We start from the raw sequence: 27,440 nt of genomic DNA, 5'->3' as shown, positions 1-27,440 counted from the left end.
AGCGCTGCTCTGACAGGTCGGCACTTGCTTGCTTTGCAGATCGGGCCATGTAACAGGGGCCTAAGGGTGGGAAAAGAGGAAGGGAGGAAGGAAGGAAGGAAGGAAGGAGGAAATGGGAAACAAAGAGGGAAGGTAGGGAGGCAAGGAGGCAGAAAGGGATAGTGGGGGAAGCTTATAGCAATGAGGGGAGAGGGACAAAAAAAAGATATTGTGAGGGAGAGAGAGATAGTGAAAGAGAAAGAGAGAGAGAGAGAGAGAGAGAGAGAGAGAGAGAGAGAGAGCAGATGTATCCTGGCTGTTAATAGTCATGACAAATTGCCTTGTTAATGAATGTTACACACTGAAAGTGCCATAACTGATTAAACTACAATTTTCCACTATCTGATAAAAAAAAGACTTGGGAACTCCAGCAGTGGACAACTATAATATTGTGCCAAATACCTTTAGGGCATAATGTGGTATGTAGAGAAACCAGAGAAGCCATGTGAATGCATTTATACAGACTGTATACCAAACAGTTTTTACAAAAACTGATGCAGCATGAGATTAAAAAAAATCATAATAGAGTCCGAATCTGCATCTCTACACTTGGAAAACTTTCAACTTTTTTTTTTCCATTTTTCTTGACTCTCTAAGTAGAATTCCACCAATGGAATAATTGTGCCTTGCATTTAACTTAAAATTATTCTTTCCTTGGTTAGCCTCTTTGTTTGTGCAAAATTGGCAGCAGTTCAAATTCAAAGTACTCCCATTCATTTACTCACCAATAAACCAATGTCATTCTGGTTCACATCAGTCAGAACACTAAGCCTTAAACAACATAAAAGCCTGGTTTTTACACTTATGGACTGTGTGCACGTTTTACAGAGCTCAAATCTGGATACATTTTTCTCTACCAAGTGTATATATTTTATTACATACAGCATTGTTTCAGCGGGTTGCTGACATACTAAAATAAAAAAAGAATAGAAACAAAAACAAAACAAAACAAAAAACCATAAACAGTATTAGGAAATTCTGATATAGTAGCATTGGAGACCTCCATTAGTTAGCTGGAGCGAAGAACAGCTACAAAGAACATCTCTGTCTCTGGAGGACCCAGCATGTCAGTGTTTAACACAGACAGTCCATTTATTTCAATGGGTGCCACTTAAGGTTTGATTTTCCCCGTGGTGGCGCAACAGCAAAGTAAGTGTATATTCAACAAATATAATAACCACCATTTGATTTTCATGAATTATAGATTTAGTATGCACTATTGTATCTCCACATACATTAGGCTGCCTTACGGCACTACCTTAGGCTTTAAGGGTTCATACTGCATCTTGAATCCTTCTGATTTTTTTATGTTTTTATATTTTTTATTATTTCAAGATTAATGTAGTTTCAATACTAGATGCTGAGTGCAATTGTCATTGTTCCTTATAAGTAATATATATATGCTATACCATAACATATCTTGAGACAATGTTCAATGTCACACCTACTTATAATTCTCCCTGCTTATTGGGTTGCAATTCCTATCCCTATTCTATATAGTCAGAGTACATATTTTTAGAAATTTACTTTGGTATACTATACTCAAGGAGTATTCCATAAACCTTAGAACCACAGTTAACAGTTAACCAGCAAAGTCCTTATGTTTGCTTTGTGTGAAGTATTCACCATGAGTATTTGCCCATAAATCAATTTCTCCTTGGAGATATGAGCTTCGCCAAAGCAGCTAAATTTTTGGTGATCCAATTGGGGGACTTGATTGGAAAACTATTTTCTCAACTTGCAAGCAATCAAATGGGTCTGCATGTTCTGTGAGATATGGACTATGGAATTAAAGTCCTTATTACATAGAGTAAGTCCTAGCATACCCACATCACAATCTGATAGGTGGCTCCATTATGATTATCACTCATTAATTCAACATATGTATTTTATTTTATCAGTTGGGTAAAATGGACTAGTGAATGGGAAAATACATGTGATGTAGTGCAAGCTTAAATGATGTAGTATAGGATGTGTGTGCTAGAGGTTCTCTACTATTAATGGTAATGGAAAGGCCACATACAATAGTTTTGGACGTAAGATTTGTAGCAATTCTGTTTTCCTATTTTTCTAGGTATGAATTTGTAAGAGGTGCTATAAATAAGTAGTTTCTGATTCCGCTTATTTTAGCTACAGTATGTGCCAAACCTGATGTTAATGGCGACTGAACAGCTTCTCCATTTTTAAAGAGGGCTAAAAATGTGTTCATATTACACAGGCAAATATGTTTTAGGCGTATGAGTCCTTCCGTAGTTCGTACGCCGCTGTACATGTGCGGCTGAAACTACGGGCGTGGGAAAAATCGACATGCGGCCGGATGCGTACGAACCGCGAACATACGTCTGTAGTACAGTTATGCTTCCCTAGCTTGTTTCGTAGCGATCTGAAACAGGTCATTTACTTGGAAATTTAATTTGGCTAAAATAAGTACTTTGTACGGGACCGCACTGAAATCCACGCCCGTGAGTTTCAACATTGCCGTCCTCAAACAATGGTCTTGTTCATTTTTCACGGCGCCGTATACGATCCGTCCGTAAGCTCATACGTAGTGTGCATTGTGCGGGCGTATATCGTATATTTCCAAGCGAACGCATCAACCTCAAAACTACGTGCGTATATTCGCGGTTCGCACTGCGGACGGAAACATACGCACTGTGAACGTAGCCTTAAAGTGAAAAAAAGATTAAATGGACTATACAGTATGTGTTCTGGGCACTAACAGTTGTTCCCAAACCAATGGTTTCCAGTGCTTACATAGCCCATTGCGGCTGGTCTCTGCAAAGATCATCTTTATGGGATGACCTTTATGGCTTTAGAGTTCTGATGTGGGCGGGCGCCGATGCGCACACTTTGAAGCTGCAGCCACTCGCTCGACAGTGTGCACTGATATGGTTTCCTACAGTCGCTATTCAATGAATACCGGCTGCAGAAAACTGACATGTCAGTTATTTGCGCTGCGCTTGGAATCCCGGACGGAGCGTATACCATGTGTATACGCTCCGGCCGGGATCCTATAGACGAACATGCAGTGTAGCTATAAAAAATAATGTGTTCTTACCTACCGTGCTCCAGTGCTGGTGGCTGTGTAATGCCGCTCCGGTCCCCGGCTGCTTCCTGGTCTGAGCGTGAACCCGGTCGTGATATGTGCAATCTGCTCAGCCAGTCACCAGCCATAGTGGGGTTCTGCCTTGGCCACTGACTGGCTAATCGGACTGTACACGTCACAACTCGGGTCCGGAAACCGGAGCAGTGGTACGCGGCCACCAGCGCTGGAGCAGTCCCTCAGCACTTATTAAAAAGATTCATTTGCACGGACGTCTCCTTTAAATTGCTATATACTGAGGATATTTACTTTGGTCTGCATACTTTCAACAGAAGGATACCTAGGATACCCGTATAGACAACAGAAGGATGCCTAGGATACCCGTATAGAATTTCTACTGGAATAGTAGTTTAAGCTCCATATATCCCATTTATTTGGTTTTGTCATTTTTTGCAGACCATGCCCTTAAAAAATTTGAACCAGCAGATGTGGGTGCTCTCAGGCCATAGACCCTTGTGTAGTGCCCTAACGCCCAAATAGTCAGTCCACCCCTGACCTGTCAATGGGATAGAACGTAATTACGGCACTAGTGTAATTCATAGCTGTGCTAAAACAGACTTGTTCAACCTTGTTCAGTATGCTAGCTCTTTGAAGGTGAAACACATTACAACTATAGTATTATATCTTTATGAAATGGAAAGCTTGTGTGATGCTTAGATCTTTGATTACATGGACCATGTTCTGGAATCATCTTATATAAACTATAATTTGCTAATTCTGTTATAAAGGTGTGATTATTGATATTGTTAGGTCTTTGTTTTCATTTTTTCTAATATGGCAGTCACAAACAATCAATTATTCCCTTATTACAAGATTAAACATGATAGTGTTTACGGGGGCATGCCTGCATGAAATCCGTATTAATTGTCTCTATCGTCAATTATTAGTTTTCCGGCTACATTGAGCACATCATTTGAATAATGGATAAGAGAGATGAGTGTAAGTGATGTAGTCTTTTTAAGGTGACAACCTTTGTCGTTTTTATTAGACGGACTATAATGTATTATTAATGCCCGGCAGCTGCACCTGAACTGGTGCCACAAATATAATCGTCCTTTATGGGCATCAGGGGAGAGAGATAGGAGGCATTTAATGTCCAAAACTCACAATTAGCACTTGATGTGAACTTTACAAGGCAAATGACTTGGTATAAAACTATTGTGTCCATCCAGATGCAGCTAGTCTACCGATAAAACCAACGCAATGCTTCCGAATGGTCCGATCCCACGAGAGATTCCTAACGTGATAAAGGATGGCGTGTTTTCTTAAATGTAATCATCTATCTCTCACGTTAAGGATTGCTTATTTAATATGCAGTTGTATTTTCCTTTGCTAATTAATTCTAGAACCAGTTCTTTAAAATTAGATTTTTGCAATAAATTTCCAGAATTAAGCTTATAAAAGTAACAGCGTGATTTACTTCAAAAGCTCAAACCTGGCAAAGAAAAGATTACCCCATTAGCCTTAGTAACTGAACAGAGTACTGAAAAGTCCATTATGAATAGTCTTTTATGCTCCAGCAGAAAGTCATTAACATAAAATAAATCATTAGCTTTGATATTAAGCCTCCACTGTGAAGAGGTTTTTATTAATAATGGTCATGACTGCATCTGTCAAATGGTGAAATATATTCTTTTTTTTTTTTTTTTGGATAAAGAATGTCATCATTTTGCATTCAAGGTTTTTGAGGGGTGAAACCAGACCAAGGTTTAAATAATGCATTAGGCAGTAATCCCCTAAATCAACAACTAGAAGTAAAAAAAAAAAATCCAAGTCTGACCAGTTGGGATCATTTGTTTTCAGTGTGCTTTTCTTTTATTGTTTATAATCTCCTTAGTTTTTGACTAGTTGTATTCTGTGGTCTTATATGTTACAAATTTCGACGTTTCTCATTTTAGGCTCATTTTACAAATTGTTCGCTCTATTGATATATGTCCTATCGTGAAGCAATAGCACAATGCCAGTTGTTACTATGATATCCTTGATCAAATACTTAAAATATCAATAGAAACCACAGTAGAGGCTCCTTCTAAAGCCTTTTAGGATCTCGGCCAAGGTTCCAAGATGCAAATAGCAGTTTCTGGAGCTTAGTTGCATAAACATCATCATGCTGTGCTTTTAAAACATACCCGCCAATAAATAGTAGCAGGACAGTCTACAAATTCACTGATCCAAACACTGAAGGATTTTGACAGATTCCCTTAGCTAGATATGACATGTGTATCGATAATGAGCTTGTTTTGACTTGGTATGGATGGAGGCTTCTCATCTGAAAAGTATTTTGCACCCACCATCTCAATGCTTCCAAGTTGCCAAGAGCACAAATGTTTTAGAAATACAGATGCTTTTAACATTATGGGCAAGGGAAACAAATCAAACACTGGATCAAAAAAAGAGTCCTTGGAAGCTCAATGACTAGAAATTATAATACTGTACATTAAACAAAAATCATACCGAAGAACAGCTGAGGCCATTAAAATAGACTTTTATGAAACCATCTGACATAATGCAATATTGATTTAAACGGCTTAACTCAAACCACGTACAAGATATATTAAATCAGCCAGTCATGGTTGAAGGAATGAAAGTATTTTATGTCACTATAAACATGGATAATATGATTTTCATGGCAGTTCTCAAATACCATATGTAAATATGCTTAAAGAGGAAATATTACTAATTATACAATGGGTACGTCATCGGAATGAATCTGCTAAACGAAATAAAGTAGACAACAAACAGCACCAGCGTAAAACAGACAAGCTTTTAATGGCATGTACAAGCCAACTCCATTCTATTACTTCCAGCTTTGTGACATCATTTTGGTGGTAATGGGGGCAATAAGGAGGGTCCAATATACTAATAAGCCACCCTAGTCAATTAGATGCTTAAATTTCTCCTTTTTTTGCTCCTCTGAAATAGTTTGGAGATAAGTGTATCTGATATCAATCATTATGCTTCAAGCCCCTATGGTTGAGACTTTGACTTACAGGCTAGATACCTACTGTATAGGTAAAAATAGTTTTCTTGTATTTCAAGGAATTTGCCTAGGTAGCATTGCCTAAAGCAGCGGTTCTCAACTACAGTCCTTAAAAACCACCAACAGGTCAAGTTTTGAGGATTTTCTTAGTGTTCAATGGGTGATATATTTTAGTCAGTAAATGAAGTATCACTACAGGTGCTCTTTGTATGGAAGATCCTCAAATCATGACCTGTTGGGGATACTTTAGAAATTGAGTTGAGAGACACTCTCTAGATTAGCTCTCCACAATAAAAACCAATATGTTTCGAGATTTGCTTTAATGCCATAGATACAACCAGAACCCTACTCTGTATTAATGATTATCAAAATCTTGAAAACAGCCTTGTCCAGACATGGGTGTACCTTTTTTGCTGATATCCCTAGTCATGTTTTAGGCCTTGTAAAGGATTTTCTGTAAGACTCCTGAATCTTCACACAGAGAATAAGTACCTGCCAATAACTAAAACACTATGTAAAACATTGTTCTAGGCCCCATTCACACTACAGAATTGGCGCCGAGGTTCCGTGTGGAACCCCCCTGCGTGGACGAATCCTGCCTTCAATGTGTTTGAATGGGAGGGCTCATGTGCCTCTGCTCTCCGCCCCTCTCCGCTTAAAGAATTGACAATTCTTTGAGCGGAGGCGCATGAGCCCTCCCGTTCAAAGAGATTGAATTCCGTAGTGTTAACGGGGCATTACAGTTTGCATATTTATTGATCTGTATAGATTGGCAGACCAATTGGTGCTTACTTAGGGAGCCTTTACATGGCTTGATTATTGTTTAAGCTGCAAGAAAGATCACTTCTGAGGTCTGTGCATCTTTGCTGGCCACACAACCCCTGTGTATATGAGGAGATGTGCAGCTCACTAATGATGATTTTTACATCTGCATAAACTCTAATACCAGCCAAACACTAATTTATCTAATAATAGGCCCAGGTAAAGGTCCTGATGGCTGCTTTCACATAAACATATTTTTCGTATTTCCAAAATGGAACCAATGTTAATCTATGGATTCATTCACATCTAAATACAAATTGTATTTAATAATTTACGCATATACTACTGGTGTCAGGATGGTATCTTTGCGGAGCGTCATGCGTCCCTCTGCTCATGCTGTGCGGCCGAGAAGGTGCTGATTTTCTTGCATTCTGTTTCTGTGTTTTGTTTTGTAGTGTGTGAACACTGATTTTGCTCACCTTGAGAGACACACCCGACTTTACCTGCTGAGTTCTGTCTGGCCATGTCAGGGTTAATCTGTGTTTTGGTTCTGCTGTGACTGACAGGTCTTCCTGCCAGTGGATCTGTTTTGTTCTCAGCTGTCTGTGCTTGGAGTTCAGGGGGATGGTCCAATTATGTTCTGGATCAGAACCCTGGCCTCCTATATAACTACCTCAGTCTGGGATATCTTTGCCGGATATTGAGCTTGTCTCTGCCTGGTTCTGTGTTTGCTATTCTTGCTCTGTTTATTCTGACTCTGCTTTGTATTTCTGACCTTTCCTGCTTGCTGCCTGCCCCTGACCATACTGCCTGTTTTTTGACCTTGCCTTTGGATTGTGATTTTGTACTTTTGCTGCCCGATTGTTGTGACCCGGACTGTCGACCATTCTTTATTGTGTTTTGTCTGTCTGTCTTGTCCTTGTGTCCCACCTAGCCAGTGCAGGGACTGACGCCCAGTTGCTCGCCGCCATCTTAGGGCGGATTGTGGCAAATAGGTAGAGGACAGTGGGCGGGGCTGAGCTTAGGGCTCACTGTGTTGTCTTGTCCTGCTGTCCGGTTCCTGACAACTGGGATCCATTTTGCTAATGAAAACACCCACTTTAGGGTATGGAGAGTATTTAAAATACAGTTGTACATGAACGTATGTTTCCACATTACCATTTGGCTGTCTTAAGAGTTTTCATTCCTCCAAAGTAGACAAACCATCAGTATTTCAGATTTATAAGCTAGATGCAATGACACACTTAAAGTGGTTATCCAGCATTAGAAGAACATGGCCACTTTCTTTCAGAGACAGCACCACTCTTGTCTCCAGTTTGGGTGGGGTTTTGCAGTTCCATTGAAGTGAATGGAGCTTAACTGTAAACGACATCTGAACCGGAGACAGGAGCTGTGCTGTCTCTGGAAGAAAGTGGCCATATTTTTCTAACGCTGGATAAACCCTTTAAGTAAGATCATCCACGAAAACATGCCAATGAAACAAGCCTATGTTTTTTTTAATACATTGTATAACTTTTCTTGTACTAACACTTAGCTGTTACTACCTGTAACATAGTCCAGACCTGCATTCACAATTCTATATATAGGTTTCTAAAATCTCTCCTCTAAGGGCTTAGCATATTGCTTGAAGCATCCCTTAATAATATTACACCAAACACTTAGAAAATATAACAAACTTATCTTAAACTTCTGTTTCATATAACCGTGAATTCACTTCAAATCAGTTCCTTTTATCCGAATGTTGTGGTGGTAAGCATATGGAAGAATGGGACAGTTGCATACATTTCAATGTGTGTGAAATCCCTCTAAATGTGTGTTTTGCCACCAATTTGTTGAGGTCATCTGTGAACATGTGCAAAAGAGTTTAGAAGCATAAACAACATTACATATTGTAGCGTCTATGCAAAAGCAACAAATCCTCTTCTTTACATTTTCCACTAGACTTTTGTTACTGTGGGCAAATTTGCATGGCAGATGGTAGCCTCTGAGAAGGTGTACATTTTTGTCCTGGATGAATGCCAGATCCATGTGGATCATAACATTCCAAGGCATTATGCAAATGAAAAAACTACACTGACCTGACTTTTGCTCATAAATGTCCATACATGTGTAATAAAATCAAACACAGACTCCGAGTAGACACAGAAAAACATTCCTACTGACCTCAATAAAACTGTTTCAGTGTTGCCCAGTGTATATATTAGAAAATATTTGGTGCAAATAATTAAAATAAGTAATTAATAAGCCTTTCAAATATGATTAAATTGGATTGAGATTTTGGATCTCAGCCATCACTTAATGTATGCATATTCTGTATTAGATGTCATTCTGCATGTTTGGGATGCAAGGTTTCACATAGCAGTAATCACTGTTGGGCTTTTCAGGAAATTCCACTTCACAATGAACGGGGCCAGTCAACATAGCTGAGAAGGCCTTCTTAGAGGAGAGGCTAGGTATATATTGTGGGGGAGATTTATCAAACATGCCCCTGGCAACCAATCAGATTCCACTTTTCATTCCTCACAGACTCTTTGGAAAATGAAAGGTGGAATCTGATTGGTTGCTAGGGGCAACTGAGCCAGTTTCACTTTACACCATGTTTGTTAACAGACAAAAATGGAAAGTTTGGGCTTCGTGTTCTTGGTAAGGAGGGTCATGGTAAGTAGTGATGCGCGAACATCCAGATGTTCGGTCTGGATCCCGAACACAAACATAAAAAAAATGATCATGATTGTTCGCCGAACATTCACAAACAAATAATGAACATACAGTAAAAGTGTACATTTCGGTCTACACACATGCGTACAGATTATCTGTGTAGATGAGCTGACCTTTCGGATTTCTGGTTCGTGAGAACCAGAACGATCGGCGTCGGATTACCGCTGTCTGCTCGCTCCGTGCAGCGGGTGGATACCTCCTAAGGAACGCCTGGAAAAGTGGGGTACAGCCATTGGCATTGGCTGTATCCCAGTTTTTCAGGCATTCCTTCGGAGGTATCCACCCGCTGCACGGAACGAGCAGACATCGGGAATCCGACGCCGATCGTTCTGATTATCACGAACCAGAAACCTGAAAAGTCTGCTCATCTCTAATTATCAGGCGCAACGCGTAAATTACGCTGTTGTGTACGTTTCGGTCTAGAATCATGCACATGTGTACAGATTATCAGGTGTAAATCGTATATTACACAGTTGCATACGTTTTAGTCAAGAGTTACACACATGCGTACAGATTATCAGATGCAAAGAGTAAATTACGCAGTTGCGTGCGTTTTGGTCTACGCATATGTCTTCAGATTATCAGGTTAAAAAACGTAAATTACGCAGTTGCGTACGTTTTGGTCTACGCACACGTGTACAGATTATCAGGTGCAAATCATATTACATTGTTTTGTATTGTTTTGCATGCGTTTTACAGGTGCAAAGCGTAAATTGCGCAGTTGCATATATCATGAGATAAACGTTCGCATGTTCGAAAATTATCTGCATAACCATTTCGATCATCGAACAATTAGCGTCGTGTTCTTACGAACATACGAACATTTACGAACATGTTCGCTCATCACTAATGGTAAGTCGGAACTAAAGTGTCACACAAACTAATTTTGTATGACTCTGTCTGTATTTCCCAGCTAGTTATATGGAGCCAATGGATTTATTCACATACGGCATATAAAGATCTACATGTTTAATACATAGAGCATGTACTACCTTTATCCATTCTGCTAATAGCGAATCTCCAGCCAAGAACAGGAAATTCTGGTGTCTCTTTCTTGCTAATAAGGCCATCCTAACAAGTCAACTATCACTATTTTGTGAACAAATGAGAGACACCGGACATCCCCTTTAGGCTGGGTTCACACTACGTATATTTCAGTCAGTATTGTGGTCCTCATATTTCAACCAAAACCAGGAGTGGATTAAAAACACAGAAAGGATCTGCTCACACAATGTTGAAATTGAGTGGATGGCCGCCCTTTAAGGGTACAAACCCACTTGACGTATTTGCTGCGTGAATCAGTCTTAAAAATAAGCAGGTTGGCTTTATACAATTATTCTGTGTTAAAATACGCAATTGCGTATTTTTGAAGCATGAAGCTACATGCGTTTTTCCCACAGGTTGTTAACAACTGATGCTTTGCTAACAACAAGCTTCATGCTTCAAAAATACGCAATTGCGTATTTTAACACAGAACAATCGTATAAAGCCAACCTGCGTTTTGCCTGCTTATTTTTAAGACTGATTCACGCAGCAAATACGTCAAGTGGGTTTGTACCCTAATGGCAAATATTTGCTGTTATTTTAAAACAACGGCTGTTATATTGAAATAATGGCAGTTATTTACTGTTATATGACGGCCATCCACTCAATTTCAACATTGTGTGAACAGAGCCTTTCTGTGTTTTCAATCCACTCCTGGTTTTTATTGCAATATGAGGACCACAATACTGACTGAAATATATGTAGTGTGAACCCAGCCTCAAACTGTAAAGTGATAAAAACTTCCTTTATAAGCCAATGGTATGCAATGTTTATTGAGTCATGTAATAATAAACTTTATCTGTATACTCCTCGCTAAAGCTAGATGGAGATATGACCTAAAAATATCATCTCAAATAATGTGTGGCTACTGGACCATAGCAGGGTTTGTAAACTTGGCCTAAAAGGTATAAATGCTACATGCGTCCCTGGGGTGCAGGTTGTTCGCGTACAGTGTAGACTGACTTCCATCAAAGGGAGGCTGACTGTGGACTACCAGCACGGATGCGAATGTGCCATTTCCAATGTTCCAGTGTAGACTAACTTTTTTTTTTTTTTTTTTTTTATTTATTTTCCATAATTAAAGTGTACATATTTGAGAAAAAAAACCCACCTTACAACAATAAATATTATACAAAAAATAAAATGATATTTCCATATTTCAAATACATACCACCCACCCCTACCCACCCCATCAAGGGTAAAAAGAGAGGGAGATAAAGAGAGAGGGGGAGAGAGGGAAAAACCCATAATGTTTCCTACGTAATTAATATTCTTCCCTTTTTAAATTTACAAGTAATACTCTTCGTATTTATTCTTACACTTTTCCCAATGTACTATGTTCGGAACTTCCGAGCTAATCCACTTTCTTATCAACAACAGTCTGGCATAAAAAAACCATCTCAATATTTTCTTCAAAGTTTTTTGACTTATTTTTATCTTTTCTGTATCCCCTAAAACCGCCAACATCGGAGAAGGTGCCAGTTTTAATGCAAATGCTTCGTTAGTTCTTTTGTACACCTCCGACCAGTAAATCTGGATCCGGGGACAACTCCAGAGCATGTGCAAAAAATCCGCCCCATCCATGCCACATCTAGGGCACTTCCCCTCCTGCCTTCTCCTTATTCTATGTAGGAATGCTGGTGTATAATACAATCTATGATTTATGTTAAACTGTATTAGCCGGTGGTTGCCCGACCTGGACACCTCAGATATATTTTGATAGATCTTACTCCATTGTTGTTCACTAATAGGTCCCAGATCTTTCACCCACTTTTTTTTACTAATATTATTTACTTCCACTGTATTTTTGATATATGAGTAAATATAAGATACCACTTTTACTTTAATTGTACCCTTAAACAATGACTCAATTAGGACATCCAGGTCGAACTCCACCTTCTTTAGCCATACTGTATTTTCCAGCGCATGACACAATCTAACATAATCATACCAACTCCCATCTTCTAACTCATATTCACACTTAATAATATTCCAATCCTTAATTCGGCCCTTTACATAAATTTCTCCTAGCCTTAAGATCCCCTTTCTCAACAGACTTTTCAACACCCCTAATTTACACACCTCCTGAATGTTCTCATTCCACCATATTGGCGTAAAGTCGAATGCAGATTTTAAATTTAATATATCTTTCAACATCTTCCAGGCTTTAATTGCAGTCCTAACCAGTGGTAGACTACTTTTCTCTCCCTTTTCCAACACCCCCATTTCTAGAATCTCATATAAATTGAACAGGACAGCATCCTCCTCTAGCCACAACTGTCGAAAAAATAAGTTACCCCTTCCCTTAGCTAACCAAAATAATTGTGAGGCCAAAAAATATATATTCAAATCCGGAAATTCTAGCCCCCCTTTCCTTTTGGGGAGAGTAAATGTTTCTAACTTAATTCTGGCCCTCTTCCTGCCCCATATTAAAGAACTAATTATTATCCTTATCCTTTTTAAATAACTATCAGGTATCCAAATAGGAGCTACTCCAAATAGATAAAGGAATTTAGGGAGACATATCGTCTTAAACAAGACCATCCTGTCCATTTTTGACACCGGTAATTTCTGCCACGCCTTGCATTTTTTCTCTACCTCATCAATCAGCACTTTCAAATTAAGGTCATTAAATTCTTCTATGTCCCTAGATATTCTAATCCCTAGATATCTAAAACTATCGTTCCCATTCAATACCCTTAGCTGCGGAAAGAAAAAATCTAACCCATCACCCAAAGGCATTAATACTGATTTACTCCAATTTATATTTAACCCTGATACCCGTCCAATCTCTTCAATCAACTTCATTACTACAGGTACACTTCTCCGGGGGTCCTCCAAGTATAACAACACATCATCAGCATAGAGCGACACCCTATCCCCTCCACTCCCCGCCCCAAAGCCTATAATATCCGGATCTGATCTAATCAACTGAGCAAGAGGTTCTATGCTAAGGGCAAAGAGTAGAGGGGAGAGGGGACACCCCTGCCTAGTACCCCTCCCTAACTGAAAAAAATCTGACCTTTCCCCATTCACCGACACTGCCGCTCTAGGGTTCTTGTATAACAACTGAACCAACTCTAAAAATCTAGGACCAAAACCAAAACGGCTAAGGACCTCCCATAAATACCCCCACTCCACCCTCTCAAAGGCTTTAGTAGCGTCCAATGACAGGATGGAGTGGGCGCGCGGGACATCCACCAGTAACACATTCTCAAATAATCTCCTAATATTATACTTGGCCATTCTACCTGGTATAAAACCACATTGATCCTCATGGACCAATTCATTAATAACTTTTTGCAACCTGGATGCCAACACTTTTGCTAATATTTTCGCATCCACGTTCATTAAAGAGATTGGACGGTAAGCCTCCATATCTAACTTTAACATGATACAGTAAGAGAGCATTAGCACTTCTTTTGGTACACACCTATCACACATGTCAAAATGATGAAATATTTTTTTTAATCTGTGCTAAATTATTCATTAAACCATGGGCCACACACTAGTAGAAGTAGCCCACCAGGGTTTCAGTGCTTGGAACACCCTTGGGCCCTGTTAGATTAGATTGTTTTTACAAGGTCTACAAAAATGAACTTACAGGGCTCCAGATGGCGACCAAAATGGTCGCCAATGCGACCGACATTTTGAAAATGGCGCCCAGATTTATTAATCTGGGCGCCATTTGCGACTGGCCCCGGCGGCGGCGCGCTGTCTCTTTAAGATGCGCGGCTGATGCGCGGCTGCCGGGGGTGTCCCATTCTATCCCCGGCAGCGCGGCGCATCAGTGAGCTGCCTGGGGCCCTGACTTCCGGCACAGGAAGCGCACGTCAGAGACGCTTCCTGTGTCAGAAGTCACAGCCCCGGCGTACAGGAGCTCACTGACGCGCCGCGCTGCCGGGGATAGGACGGGACACCCCCGGCAGCCGCGCATCAGCCGGGAACAGCGTCCGAAGAAGAAGAGGATCGCCGGGGGAGCGGGTTGTCAGGTGAGTTTGTGTGTTTGTTTTTTTTAAAATATTGCTTAGCATAGAGGAAAGGGGGGGGGGGGGGCATCTATAATGGGGGGAGAAGAGGGGCCATCTTCAAGGGGGGGAGAGGGGGCCATCTTCAAGGGAAGGGGGGGAGAAGAGGGGGCATCTATAATGGGGGGGAAAGGGGGCATCTATAAGGGGAGGGGGTATCTATAAGGGGGGGAGAAGAGGGGGCATCTATAATGGGGGGGGGGGAGAGGGGGCATCTATAATGGGGGGGGGGAGAGGGGGCATCTATAATGGGGGGGGAGAAGAGGGGGCATCTATAATGGGGGGGGAGAAGAGGGGGCATCTATAATGGGGGGGAGGAGGGGGCATCTATAATTCGGGGGAGGAGGGGGCATCTATAATAGGGGTAGAGGGGGTCATCTATAAGGGGAGGGGGCCATCTATAATGGGGGGGGAGAGGGGGCATCTATAATGGGGGGGGGAGGAGGGGGCATCTATAATGGGGGTAGAGGGGGTCATCTATAAGGGGAGGGGGCCATCTATAAGTGTAGGGCAAACTGGCTGCAGACACTGGGAGATAGATATATGCACAATTCTTATTATCAGGGCCCCTCAGGTGTCTGTATTGTAGGGGGTCACTTGCATTAGTCACTAGGTGAGAGATATATCTATCTATATACACATCTTGTGGGGGGTCACTATGGCTGCAGTCAGAAGTCTAGCTCAGTATGTATAGACTGTTGCAAGCTTTTAAAGGGAACCTGTCACCCCCGGTGACGGGGTGACAGGCTCCCAACCCCCCGTTAGAACCCCCTATACTCACCTCATCGCACCGGGTCCCGCTTCTGAAGATGGTCGGGTCACGGAGATCTCAGCCGCTGCAGCCCGGCGCGCACACTGAGAGATGAGTCCAACGCTCATAGAGAATGACAGAGCGCTGGACTCTCCTGTCATTCTCTATGAGCGTTGGACTCATCTCTCAGCGCACGCCGGGCTGCAGCGGCTGAGATCTCCGGGACCCGACCATCTTCAGAAGCGGGACCCGGCGCGATTAAGTGAGTAAAGGGGGTTCTAACGGGGGGTTGGGAGCCTGTCACCCCGGCACGGGGGTCGACAGGTTCCCTTTAAGTTCAAGTTCAGAAGAGTAAGCCTCATTAAAAGGCTAGCCAAGTGAGGCTGAAGTACTGAGTCAGACTGTATATGGTTGTCAGACTGGATATGGTTGTCAGACTGGATATGGTTGTCAGACTGGATATGGTTGTCAGACTGGATATGGTTGTCAAGTTGCAAGTTTCCATGTTGAACGTTTTCAAACTAAGAAAAGAGAGAATCTAAAGGAGGAGGAGGCTGCCGTGGCCTCTGCACACAGTAAGTCCCATAACATTAATTTTACATGGTTTCAAATGTTGGCGACCAAATATTCTATTTGGCGCCTAAATTTTTCAGGTTAGGAGCCAATGGCTCCTAGGTAAATTTTTTAGTCTGGAGCCCTGACTTACATCAAACATATATCTGCAGACAATGAAACGCCATTAGCATGAAATAATAAGAGAATATTTAGTGACTCTGCTAAGCCATCACGACGAGCCCTGTATTATTTCAGAATTGAGGAAAAGGCTGTCTCTCACTTTGCCCATTTCCACTTACAAGCAAATCAATAACAGTTAATTAGACTGAAAATTCAATTCTACAAAAAAATCTTTGTGGGCAATGAAAAAGAATGATATTTTGCAACAATACATTAATGTAGTGGAAAGCGAAGAACACAAATGTTCAGTCATTCGAAGCTTGCACATTCAATGCATTCATCTATGAAAAGTAATATCTTAAATTCTAGTCATATCCGACAACATAATAGCATGTTTTTGGAAAGAAATAGAAAGAATATCTAAAAAAAACCAAATAGCAAGGCTTGATGGGTAGGCTTAGAAGAACTAATAACTATGGTTTATAAGGTAACACAATATGGCCAGTCCCTGCAGTGGAGTAGGTAGAATTACCTATTGTAAAGTCATGTATGATATTTGCACATGCTACTGATAAATAGACATTTTAAAATTAAAGGGGGGGGAAGAAAAAGTTCTCTGGCTCCTATTTTCCAACTGCTAACTCTTTAGTAAAGTAATCTTTAAGCACATCTCCGCACGCTTTCATTACCCTGAGAGGTAAAATATCTGTATAAGTAGAAAGTGAAGGGGTTGTGGACTTCATTTTCTCCTGAAGGAGCTTAGCTCACAAAATCTAGTGCACGCTTCTTTGAGGCTCACCATAGGAAGCGGTGTAGACCATTATTTTCTCTCCTACTGATGGCAGGGGTCAGACTCCCTCTCATCGGCGAGACTAACATCTGCTAGAAGTGTCAAAATATCATTATACTGCTATAATTTTTATGTGAATAGACATTTCATAATACAAAGAAACACTCGGCAAACACAACACCCCAACGAGTATAACACAGCATACTTATTATATATGGGAAGAGACCCAGGAGCAATGTGAACAGGTCCTCTTTTTCTTCTTTTTTTTTACTCTTCTATAACAACTGCATTTATCTAAATTTGTCTGACACCTTTGTCAATTTTTATTCTGGATGCAATGTTAAATCAGGCGCTGAGGAACTTGATGTTTAAAGTAGCCTTGTATTGATTAGTGGCTGCTATTTGATAGCTGGACAAATGTCTGATAGGTAGCTATCCCTCAAGCTACAAGCATTACAAGATAGGCGTCTGAATGAGTTTGTCCAAGCTGCTATCAGATCCTCCAGCTATTTCAAACAGTAACCAACCAGCACGACTGGAGCGACTGCAGAACAGCAGAGATCTATCTTCATTGTGTCTATCATCTTAATAATGATACATAATGAGAGCACTTAAGGTTCAAGTAATTAGAGGCAATTCGCACAAAAAAAGTCAGACACAAATATTTCTCCCTATAGCCCCTTGTCTTTAAATATTGTGCAATAGACTGAAATCGCTCAGCAAATAAACAGATACAATGTTGCAGTCTGCGTTCTGAAGGTTTACAGTGTTTAAATACTGTCAATAGAAAACATGTCCTGGATTTCAGTCTCCTTAAGAACTGATACTCAAGGACAAAAGCCTTCCCTTCAGGATAATGTATATTAATGGTCGGAAGAAGGCAGTAAAGACATCAAGATAGAAAAACGCAAGCGGCTTACACGAATGTATGAAACCAGGATCCAACATTAAGAAGTAGTTCTTAATACCAGCAATTAGTGACTTAGCTAATGCTGAAGCCATATCTGGTTACGCACAGTAAGGTCACTGAACTCAATTACATTACTGGTTTATTGTTACATTAGACTACAGCTACATTGATGAAAAATACATTGGCCAGACTAGAGCGCAATTTGTAAACAAAATGGAATATTTGCCACCTTGAAGCCTATCATTCTGTAGTGTGGCTTTACATACGGCTATCACTTGCAGAAAACTAATCACCGGGGTTAATGACATCACCCATTGACCTATTTAGAACATTTTGTGCCTACTGTGTTTAAGCCATACAATGAATGATCTCATATTTTTGAGACAATTCTATGTATTTTTTTAGCATTGATTATGGCTGATAGACTCGATAATGCAATAATACCAAGTCCACGGTGGCTAAAGTTTTAATGGGAGCCACTTAGCAGGACACACACAGCACTCCCCCACCCCCCCACCCCCCAGCAGCCTGGAAAGCTGCCTTTGTCATGTAAGTGTTTTGTGCTAAACAAGCTATTTTTATTCATGCACACAAACCTCATCCCATCAGTGCAGCGGAGTGTAATTCATGCACACAATCGCCTGCTGCCACTGGGCACTAATACAGTCATGATATAAAATAACTCCAGACTTCCACAATTCTGGGCAACTTAAATCCCATGGTGCCAGTCTTGACTGGCGGATATAATAACAGTAATAAGTAATGCCTGGTACGCTCGGGCTGATTAAGACGGAGGCTGTGATGTTTGCCTTGCGAGATGTCAGTACTTCTAGGCACATGTGTTGCCCTCCGCAAAATGGTGCAAGCGAAGCGGTCAATTTGGCGCACTTAGCAGGCGTCATCTTTATGAATTAATTATTGCCATTTGCCGGGACACCTACTGCCAGTTCTGACCATACTCCTTTTTTTTGTCATTAGAAAGGGGCGTGGTAAGATAGTCGTATGTCATGCAAAGTAGTTATGCACACATAAGGGACGCTGCCGAGAACATGTGCGACGTTCTGCAAGTGTCGCAAGATACTTAGCAAATTATGGCGCAGATGATGGAATAACTGCACCAATAGTTTTAAAAAAAAAAATTCATTTGAATTAGTGTCAATATTGATACAGTGTAAGTGACACCAGATTCTAGACACCATCACAGGTCATGTGGTCACCAGGGCACTTTGCAACTATATAACAGTAGAGATTATCCTGCAGTTCATGGTATATACAGTAGCAGAACTCAAGAGCAGCAATGCTTACTGTGTAGCCAGTGCAGGCTGTAAATAAAAGAGTGGATGCTGTCAATACAACATCTCACCATTGCTAATGTTACCCAGCACAGCCCAGCTCATTAGGATGAAAGTGAGATCTATGGTCTAATAGGAGATCTGTGCCCCCCCCCCCAGCAGCACATCAACTACACAAAGTCCAGGGCAAGGCAAACTCCTGGGATGGAGACACTACATGGCTTTGTGTTCATGCATCAGGAAAAGGGGGAAAAAGACATGGAAAGGCAAGAGAAACATGAAATCACCTTGTTACAATAGTAGGGGTCCAAACAGGGGGATGGTCCCAAACAGGGGGTGTCTGGAGCTGCAGCAGCCTGTGATGGTGGTGGGTAAAATCTCACATCCATTGCACTGCACACATCAAGGAAACTCCAAGCTAGTTGTATGTCCAGAAGCAGAAAAAAGACACAGTGATGCAGGAGCCAAAGGCACAGGGCACAGAGGAAGCCTCCTTCTTTACAGCAGCATGAGGATCCCTCACCTAGGATGCAATGTATTGTAAGTCACAGGTAAACTCCACTAGTAGTCAGCAAGGTGACACCAAGCACTGGCAACAAAGTAGTCACTGTGTCCTTGCGATCACTTCCTGCCTGGCCCCTGCTTTCTCCCTCCAGATTCCGATTTGAAGTTGCCGGATTGTTGCTGATCTCCTGTGAACAAGGGAATCTGTCTCTCCCCAGCCTGCGGAATGGCTGCCCCGTGCTCTGCTGAGAGGAGGAGGAGGAGGGACGCTGTGTGTGGATGGAGAGGAGAAGAAGTGTGCTTTCACTTATTAGACACGTTGGATCTGTTGACCTAAACAGCGCCATCTACTGGGCAAAGGGAACTTTCTCTCTTTGTCTTGAAAATCCAGGCGCTGCAGCCTGGCAGCAGAGGATTATGTCACTACAGGATCATTTCTAGTTACATTTCTATCATTCCTCAGCCCTGTTCTTATAGACTTACATTATCCTTTATGCAGGAGGCACATTGCAGTGTATATAAATTCACTCAGATTAATAAACTGGCCGCATAGATTATAAACCTTGGAGAAGGGATAACACACACACACACACACACACACACACACACACACACACACACACACACACACACACACACACACACACACACACACACACACACACACACACACACACTGGTACCTTGGTTTAAGAGTTACTTGGTTTAAGAGTGTTTTAAGAGCTCACAGTTTTTCTAAATTGTGACTTGGTTTAAGAGCATTGCTTTGGTTTAGGAGCTCCCTGTACTGGGTGGGAGGGCGAGTGGGGGAGGGGCATGGTCTGCATGGCGGGGTCTACGGCACTGTACTCTGACCCAGGAAGTCTCCATCGCCTTCCAAATCATAGCAGATCTCTTCAGGCTGGGGCTCACATCTGGGGACAGGACTGTGGAGGTAATCTCTCAATAGCAGTAACCCCTTTCTCTCCGGACAGAGAGTACTGCTATACTGTGCCCACATATGCCCTGCTCATTCCTTCATGCTCCCTGCAGTCTCTGTCAGCCCTTGTGTTTCCCATCCTCTCCATTACTGTACAGTAACTTATAATATCACATATTCTGCTGTCTCTCATTATTTGTTTTACATGTTATTCAGAATAATAAATCATTATTTTTGGGCTGAGGAACCGATTGTCTGCTTATCAGTGATTTCTTATTGGAAAATTTGCTTTGGTTTAAGAGTGGATTTGGATTACAAGCACGGTCCCGGAACAAATTATGCTCGTAATCCAAGGCACCAATGTGTGTGTGTGTGTATATATATATATATATATATATATATATTATATATATATATATATATATATATTTCCTTTCCGGAAATATATAGTCTTGTGCAAACAGAGACATTTGCAAGATTTTCACAAGATAAGGAGTTAAAAAATGCAAAAATGCTGCCACGTTATTACGACCATATAGTAACTAGATAATACCACCATACTGTTAGCCAATAAAGCACACTATACACATATTAACATTACAGCCTTACAGTAACAATATAGTGGTAGATACCAGTTCTACACGGGCACTTTTCAGACCATGTACGTGATTACAGTGCAGTTTCATCCAGTGACCACAGGCGATGTCTTCTCAGATCAAATTGATGTCTTCTCAGAACAATCAAATTGTTAACTTTTCCTCTGTCCGTCCCAGACCGCTACAGAGTGTCCTTAAAGAGTAGTGATGAGCACACATATTCATAAATGTTCGTATGTTCGTACGACCATGGCGCTAATTGTTCGTGTTCACCGATAGCGAACAATTTGTTCAATGATCGAAATGGTCGTAACAATCATTTTTAAATTATTTGTAATCTGTAAGGATGTGCGTAGACCAAAATGCATGCAACTGCAAAACTTACGCTTTGCGCCTTATGATCTGTATGCATGTACGTAACTCTAGACCAAAACGTACGCAACGGTGTAATTTACGCTTTGCACCTGATAATCTGCATGCATTTGAATAGACCGAAATGTACGCTTCTATTCTACATTCGTTATTTATTCATGAATGTTCGCACAACACAAAGTGATCACAATTATAATTTTTTTCGCAAATGTTCGCTCATCACTACTAAAGAGTTTGCACTGCAGGTTTCTTTGGCTCCCTTCTCCAACACCCTCGCCACCTGTTCTCCAACATCTACACAAAAGTACCATTCTACTGCCCTAGTACTATTCTTTCACTACTGCCCATGGGACCATCATAACTATAGAACTCTATAGTAAAGAGTGCTCGAGATGGTAATAATGATCCCTCACAAGAATAATGCTCTGTACTGGAATCAACAAGGTAACTGTACAATGTTAGTTTTGTGCCCTCCCAAACAGTCATATTGTTCCTTTTCGTAATGCTACCCAACACAATGTACTTCCTTAGTGACCCCACACAGTAAGTATCATCGGCCGAGAGGATTTATACCACGAAGCTGGTGAAGTTGGACTTTTCTTCGGCCTATCACTCTGAGACCAAGTTGAGAGGCTCAACCACGTCATGTGAAATTATCTAAGTCATCTTTTTTTCCGCTTGTCAGGACAACTGTGTAGTCTGCTTCCCTGGGCAGAGTTCTCCTATAACCATCTAGACTCAAGTTCCACTTGCAAGTCACCATTCTACATTGTCTATGGTTGACACCCTCATCCTGCATTACTTCTCCTAACATCCTCAGAGGTACCTGCTGTGGACAAACTGGTTTCTTGGACCATTCAGCGTGCTGAGACACATCAACCAAGTCGTTCCTTTTTGTCTGGGCCCGGCACGCCTCCTCTTCAGCCAGGCATGGCGTCTTACCCATCCGCACTACTTCTTCCTGCTCCTCTGGTGCATGTCTCCTAGGGCGTGCACATGATTTAAAGAAGAAGTGTGCCTCTAATTGGTTAATTGAACCCAACACCTGCCTATAAATACCACCCCTCTCCTGGCTCGGCATTAAAGCCTCTGTATGATTACCTAGTGTGTGGTACCAGCTCTGCCCGTGATTCCTGCCTGTATTTCCTGCTGGTGATTTCTGCCCGTGGTTCCTGCCCATGGTTCCTGTGGTCCATGATTGTTACTCTGGTTCTAGCCATGAGTCCTGCTGCAATCCTGCCTATGTGTCTCCAGCAGTACTTCGTACACTGCCACTAGCAAGCAAGGTCAGGCATAGAGACCTGAGGGTCATCTGCTGCAGACATTCCACCCCACCTTGCGGTGAGCACTGGTGAAAACCAGAGGCCCCTTAGACTCCACTCCCTGGTACAGCTTTTTTCATTGCTAGTGGTTGCACCGAGGATCCACAACTCCTGCTGTTACAAAGAGCCTGCGGAGCCTCAATTTAGGAGTCTCAAAACAAAGAAATAGCCAGAAATCGCTCAAGGGAAGGACCTAGCCGAGGGTTGGCTCCAGTAAGGAGAACACGAAAACCACCAGATCAGTGATTGTTTTACACTGATTGGTCTACAAGGCATTGCTCCCACCAGCTGGAATCCTACTCCACAATGATGAGGGCTAACACCCAGAAACGGCTACCTGTAGATGGATACCTGTCTTCGGTATTTCCTTTGGTATATCCTTAGACTCATAATTGAGTTGGAAATTGACTCGAAGGATCACTTAATATGGTGGTTTTGGTGGTCTACTTACTGGACACCCCTTTGTAGTTTTTTTTCCCTGGAGGATTATCTGGTTATTCATGTTTTAAGATTCTTAAATTGAGGCTCTGCAGACTCTTTTACATATTAAAATTTTCCTGGGGGTTGTCTTGGGCCCTTTGGGCAGTGAACTTCATTGCCTTCCTTGGCTGTTCTCCCTGAGATCAGTGATTGTTTTGTCTCATTGGCCTACTAGGCATTGCTCCCTATAGGCAGAATCCTACTCCACACTGATGAGGGCAACACCATGAAACAGCTGTCTATGGATGGATATTTGGCTTTGATTTTTCTCTTGTTATATCCTTAGACTCGTAAATGAATACTGACTGAAAGAGACACTTAAAATGGTGTTTTTTGTAGTCTCCCTAGAGGATCCACCTCTTTGCTAGGTTTTCCTTCCCTGGAGGACAGACAGAGGTGCTGTGTGTATGAAAAGGCTCGTCACTTGTCCCCGCACAACTCTGTGTGTGTGCGCAGAGTCAACAGTGTAAGAAGTTACCAGCTCCCCGTTCCCTGAACCTCCTATCTGTGTTTCCAGTGTGAGATGGAGGCAGTGTGATAGGTAATCAGCTGCCTTCATATCCTTTCTAGGAGCCAGTCCCCCCAAGATCTGCTGAGGTGCTGAGGACAGAGGGAAAGTGGACAAGGGGACACAGTGCATTATTCTTCATGGGGGTATAATTAATTTCCATGTGTAGCAGTATTATTTTCAGAGGGTTCAGTATGTGGCAGTATTCCATCTATGAAGTACATTGTTTAGAAGTATTCACAGAGGTCAGTTTGTGATGGTATTATATTCAGATGGCGCAGTATGTGATAGTAAGAAAAACTTTCTTTAGTTTAGAGGTTAAAGATCGCCTGAAAAAGTGGGGAGCTGAAGATGTTTTTCTTTTTTGGTGGTGGTGGTGGTGGTGGTGGTGGGGCAGTGTATGTGTGTGTGGGGGGGGGGGCGGGGGGGTTGCAAAACTGAATCTTTGCTCCGGGTGCAGGGAAAGTTAGCTACGCTTCATCTGTTCTATGGAACTGACAGAGACACTCAGTGTGTGGGACTGAGGGACACTATGGGGGAGATTTACCAAAGGGAGAAAAATTTATCCTGGTGCAAACTGGCCACAGCAACCAATCACAGCTAAGCTTCCAGCTCTGTTGAAAGGAAACAGGAGCTGTGATTGGTTGCTGTGGCCAGTTTGCACCAGTCTAAATTTTATACCCTTTGATAAATCTCCCCCTATGTGTCAGGACGGTGCAACAGCTGTTGGAATAGTAATGTTGCCGCCCTTCTTCAGCTTCCCATGCTGACATCTAGGCTAGCACCACTATGTCACTGAGACATAGTCACGGTCCCTGTTGACCAGGTCAGCAATTAAAACATTCCCTGCCCAACACAGCTACATCCGGTCTACAGGGTTATATATAATTTATATAACTCCAAGCAAAGGTAGTTGCCCAGGGAGCAATAGACAGCTAAAAGATTGTTCAGCTATTGGACACCACATTTTACCTGCAGAGAATGATTGGGGTATGTGACAACCGCAGATTTTGAGCAGTCAATCCCAACTATTACTTGTATACATTTGATGTAGGTCTGTTCTGCGAGTACTCACTATATATAACAATAATGTACATTTATTTTAGGGCATGTTTGTTTGTTTATGTGCATAAAGGGTATGATTTTGTTGTTACATTAGGTAGAAAACTGTGCAGGAGAGGTCCTGAAGTTAAAGGAGAAGTCCGGCCAAAATAAATTTTTGATATGTTGTTACTTATGAAAAGTTATACAAATTTTTCATGTACATTAATTATGGGAAAAGCACATATAGGGCTATTTCCCTTAATTTATTAGATCAGGAAGTGTTAGAATTCTCTCAGATCCAGTGACGTCACGACGAAAGGTGTCATTCCTATGGAGTGTCCAACAGGGGCGCTCTCTATATCGAAGTCTATGGGACTTTATTGTTTCTATGGATTTCTATGTAATGTAATGTAGTGTAGTGTACAGTGCTTTATTGAATGAATACATCTATGGAATACTTTGGGGAGCAAGTGTCCCTGCTCCCCAAAGTATTGCATAAATGTATTCATTCAATACATTAGGATATCACAGTAAGCCCGCCGATCCGCCGCATTCCCGCCGCATGCCGATCCGCCGCACTCCCGCCGCCCACCGCATATACACTGAACTACAGCTCTCATCATCTGCTTATAGTATGAACAGGTGATGGGAGCTGTAGCTGGGTTATGGATATCACTTGCCTGTGATGCCACTGCTTATGCCGCCGGGTGCAGGGGGAGCCGCTCAGTACACAGGATCGCTCCCCCCTCCTCCTCCTTCCAGGAACCTTCCCCCTATAGCACTGCTGACTCCCTGCCTGGCCGCCGCTCTCCGCTCTGATATACCAGCTCCCGATGCTTCCTGGTGTCCGCGCTGATGCATCGGGAGCCGGTATATGAGAGCGGAGAGCGGCGGCCAGGCAGGGAGTCAGCAGTGCTATAGGGGGAAGGAGGAGGAGGGGGAGCGCTCCTATGTACTGAGCGGCTCCCCCCTGCGCCCGGCGGCATAAGCAGTGGCATCACAGGCAAGTGATATCCATTACCCAGCTACAGCTCCCATCACCTGTTCATACTATAAGCAGATGATGGGAGCTGTACTTCAGTGTATATGCGGCGGATCGGCGGGAGTGCGGCGGGAATGCAGCGGATTGGCGTGCGGCGGGAATGCGGTGGATCGGCGGGCTTACTGTGATATCCTAATGTATTGAATGAATACATTTATGCAATACTTTGGGGAGCAAGGACACTTGCTCTCCAAAGTATTCCATAGATGTATTCATTCAATAAAGCACTGTACACTACACTACATTACATTACATAGAAATCCATAGAAACAATAAAGTCCCATAGACTTCTATATAGAGAGCGCCCCCTGCTGGACACTCCATAGGAATTACACCTTTCGTCGTGACGTCACTGGATCTGAGAGAATTCTAACACTTCCTGATCTACTAAATTAAGGGAAATAGCCCTATATTTGCATTTCCCATAATTAATGTACATTAGAAATTTGTATAACTTTTCATATGTAACAACATATCAAAAATTTATTTTGGCCGGACTTCTCCTTTAATATGGATATTCAGTAGTGTAGCTGTAGACTTATAGGCCCTAATACAAAAACTTAAACTAAGCCTTCCATACACAAACATAAGGCCTCAAATACATTTCAGGATGACTTTTCAAAACACTAGCTAATGATTAGTGTCATGAAAAGTAGTGTGCTGAGATCAATAAGTATTGTGAATGTAATTAGTGCACATTTTTATTTACCAATAGTGTCTGTGATAAATGTAACTTTTACAATGGTATGTTCCATGAAGATTAACAATGGTGACTACTTCAGTCATGTGACGAATGTTCAATGTTAGGGACATCTGGTGGGTGGGGGGAACACTGTAGAAAAATATTAAATAGATTACATCTAGCTGCAAAGGTGTAGATTTTTTGAATTTTGAATGACCTGGTTCTTAAAGGGGCCCCAACTTAGTAGGTTCATTTAGAAGCTCATTGTCCCCCAGTTGAAACTTTCAGGTATCAGCTGTAACCGAAATCAGTTAGTAGGTATTCAATTTCCCTGCCACGCCATCACACTTCACACCCATAAACAATGCAATCTCAGAGACCATTGAAGTGTAATGTTTCATTTAAAAAGACCACAGCTAGCAGAGGAGTGGAGAGTAAGGCTATGTTCACACAACATCAAAAATAAAGAAAAGGCAGCCGATTTTGATATTTGAAATAACGTCTGTTTTTGCCACGATTTAACTGACTGCCGTGGCAATGCATTGAAGTCAATGGGAAGACTGACGTCCAATGCACACAATGCATTGACTAAAGGACGTTTTTACCGCGGACATCGAAATAATGAGCATGATCGTTATTTTCGGATGGCTTTTGCAAACAGCGGACGTTTTTTATTAGTTGTTCACACACAGTTTTTCTTTTTCCACCGTTCTTTCTCCTTTTCTACTATTAAATTTAATGGACTTTTCAATTAAGCCGCACCCAAAGTCCAATTAGTAACCCCAAACTAGAATAATATACCAACAGCCGTCATTGTACTAAGCAAAGGCTAGACAGCTGAATAATTTCCGTTATTTTAGACTCAAAATAACGGACGTA

The 27,440-nt window shown here is 41.8% G+C and overlaps 1 protein-coding gene across 1 annotated transcript in view; it reads right to left on the bottom strand.

Annotated features, from left to right (window-relative positions):
* TOX (thymocyte selection associated high mobility group box) overlaps positions 1-19,867 on the bottom strand; it is a 249,488-nt gene extending 229,621 nt beyond the window's left edge. Inside the window, exon 1 of the mRNA XM_069960009.1 lies at positions 19,380-19,867. Coding sequence (XP_069816110.1) covers positions 19,380-19,481 — 102 coding nt within the window. The 5' untranslated portion in view covers positions 19,482-19,867. The remainder of the gene's footprint in view (positions 1-19,379) is intronic.
* Positions 19,868-27,440: the final 7,573 nt, after the last annotated feature.

This window comes from Dendropsophus ebraccatus, chromosome 2, assembly GCF_027789765.1.
Source record: "Dendropsophus ebraccatus isolate aDenEbr1 chromosome 2, aDenEbr1.pat, whole genome shotgun sequence".
NCBI classification, from domain to species: Eukaryota; Metazoa; Chordata; class Amphibia; order Anura; family Hylidae; genus Dendropsophus; species Dendropsophus ebraccatus.
This window is presented reverse-complemented; position numbering and strand designations above follow the sequence as displayed.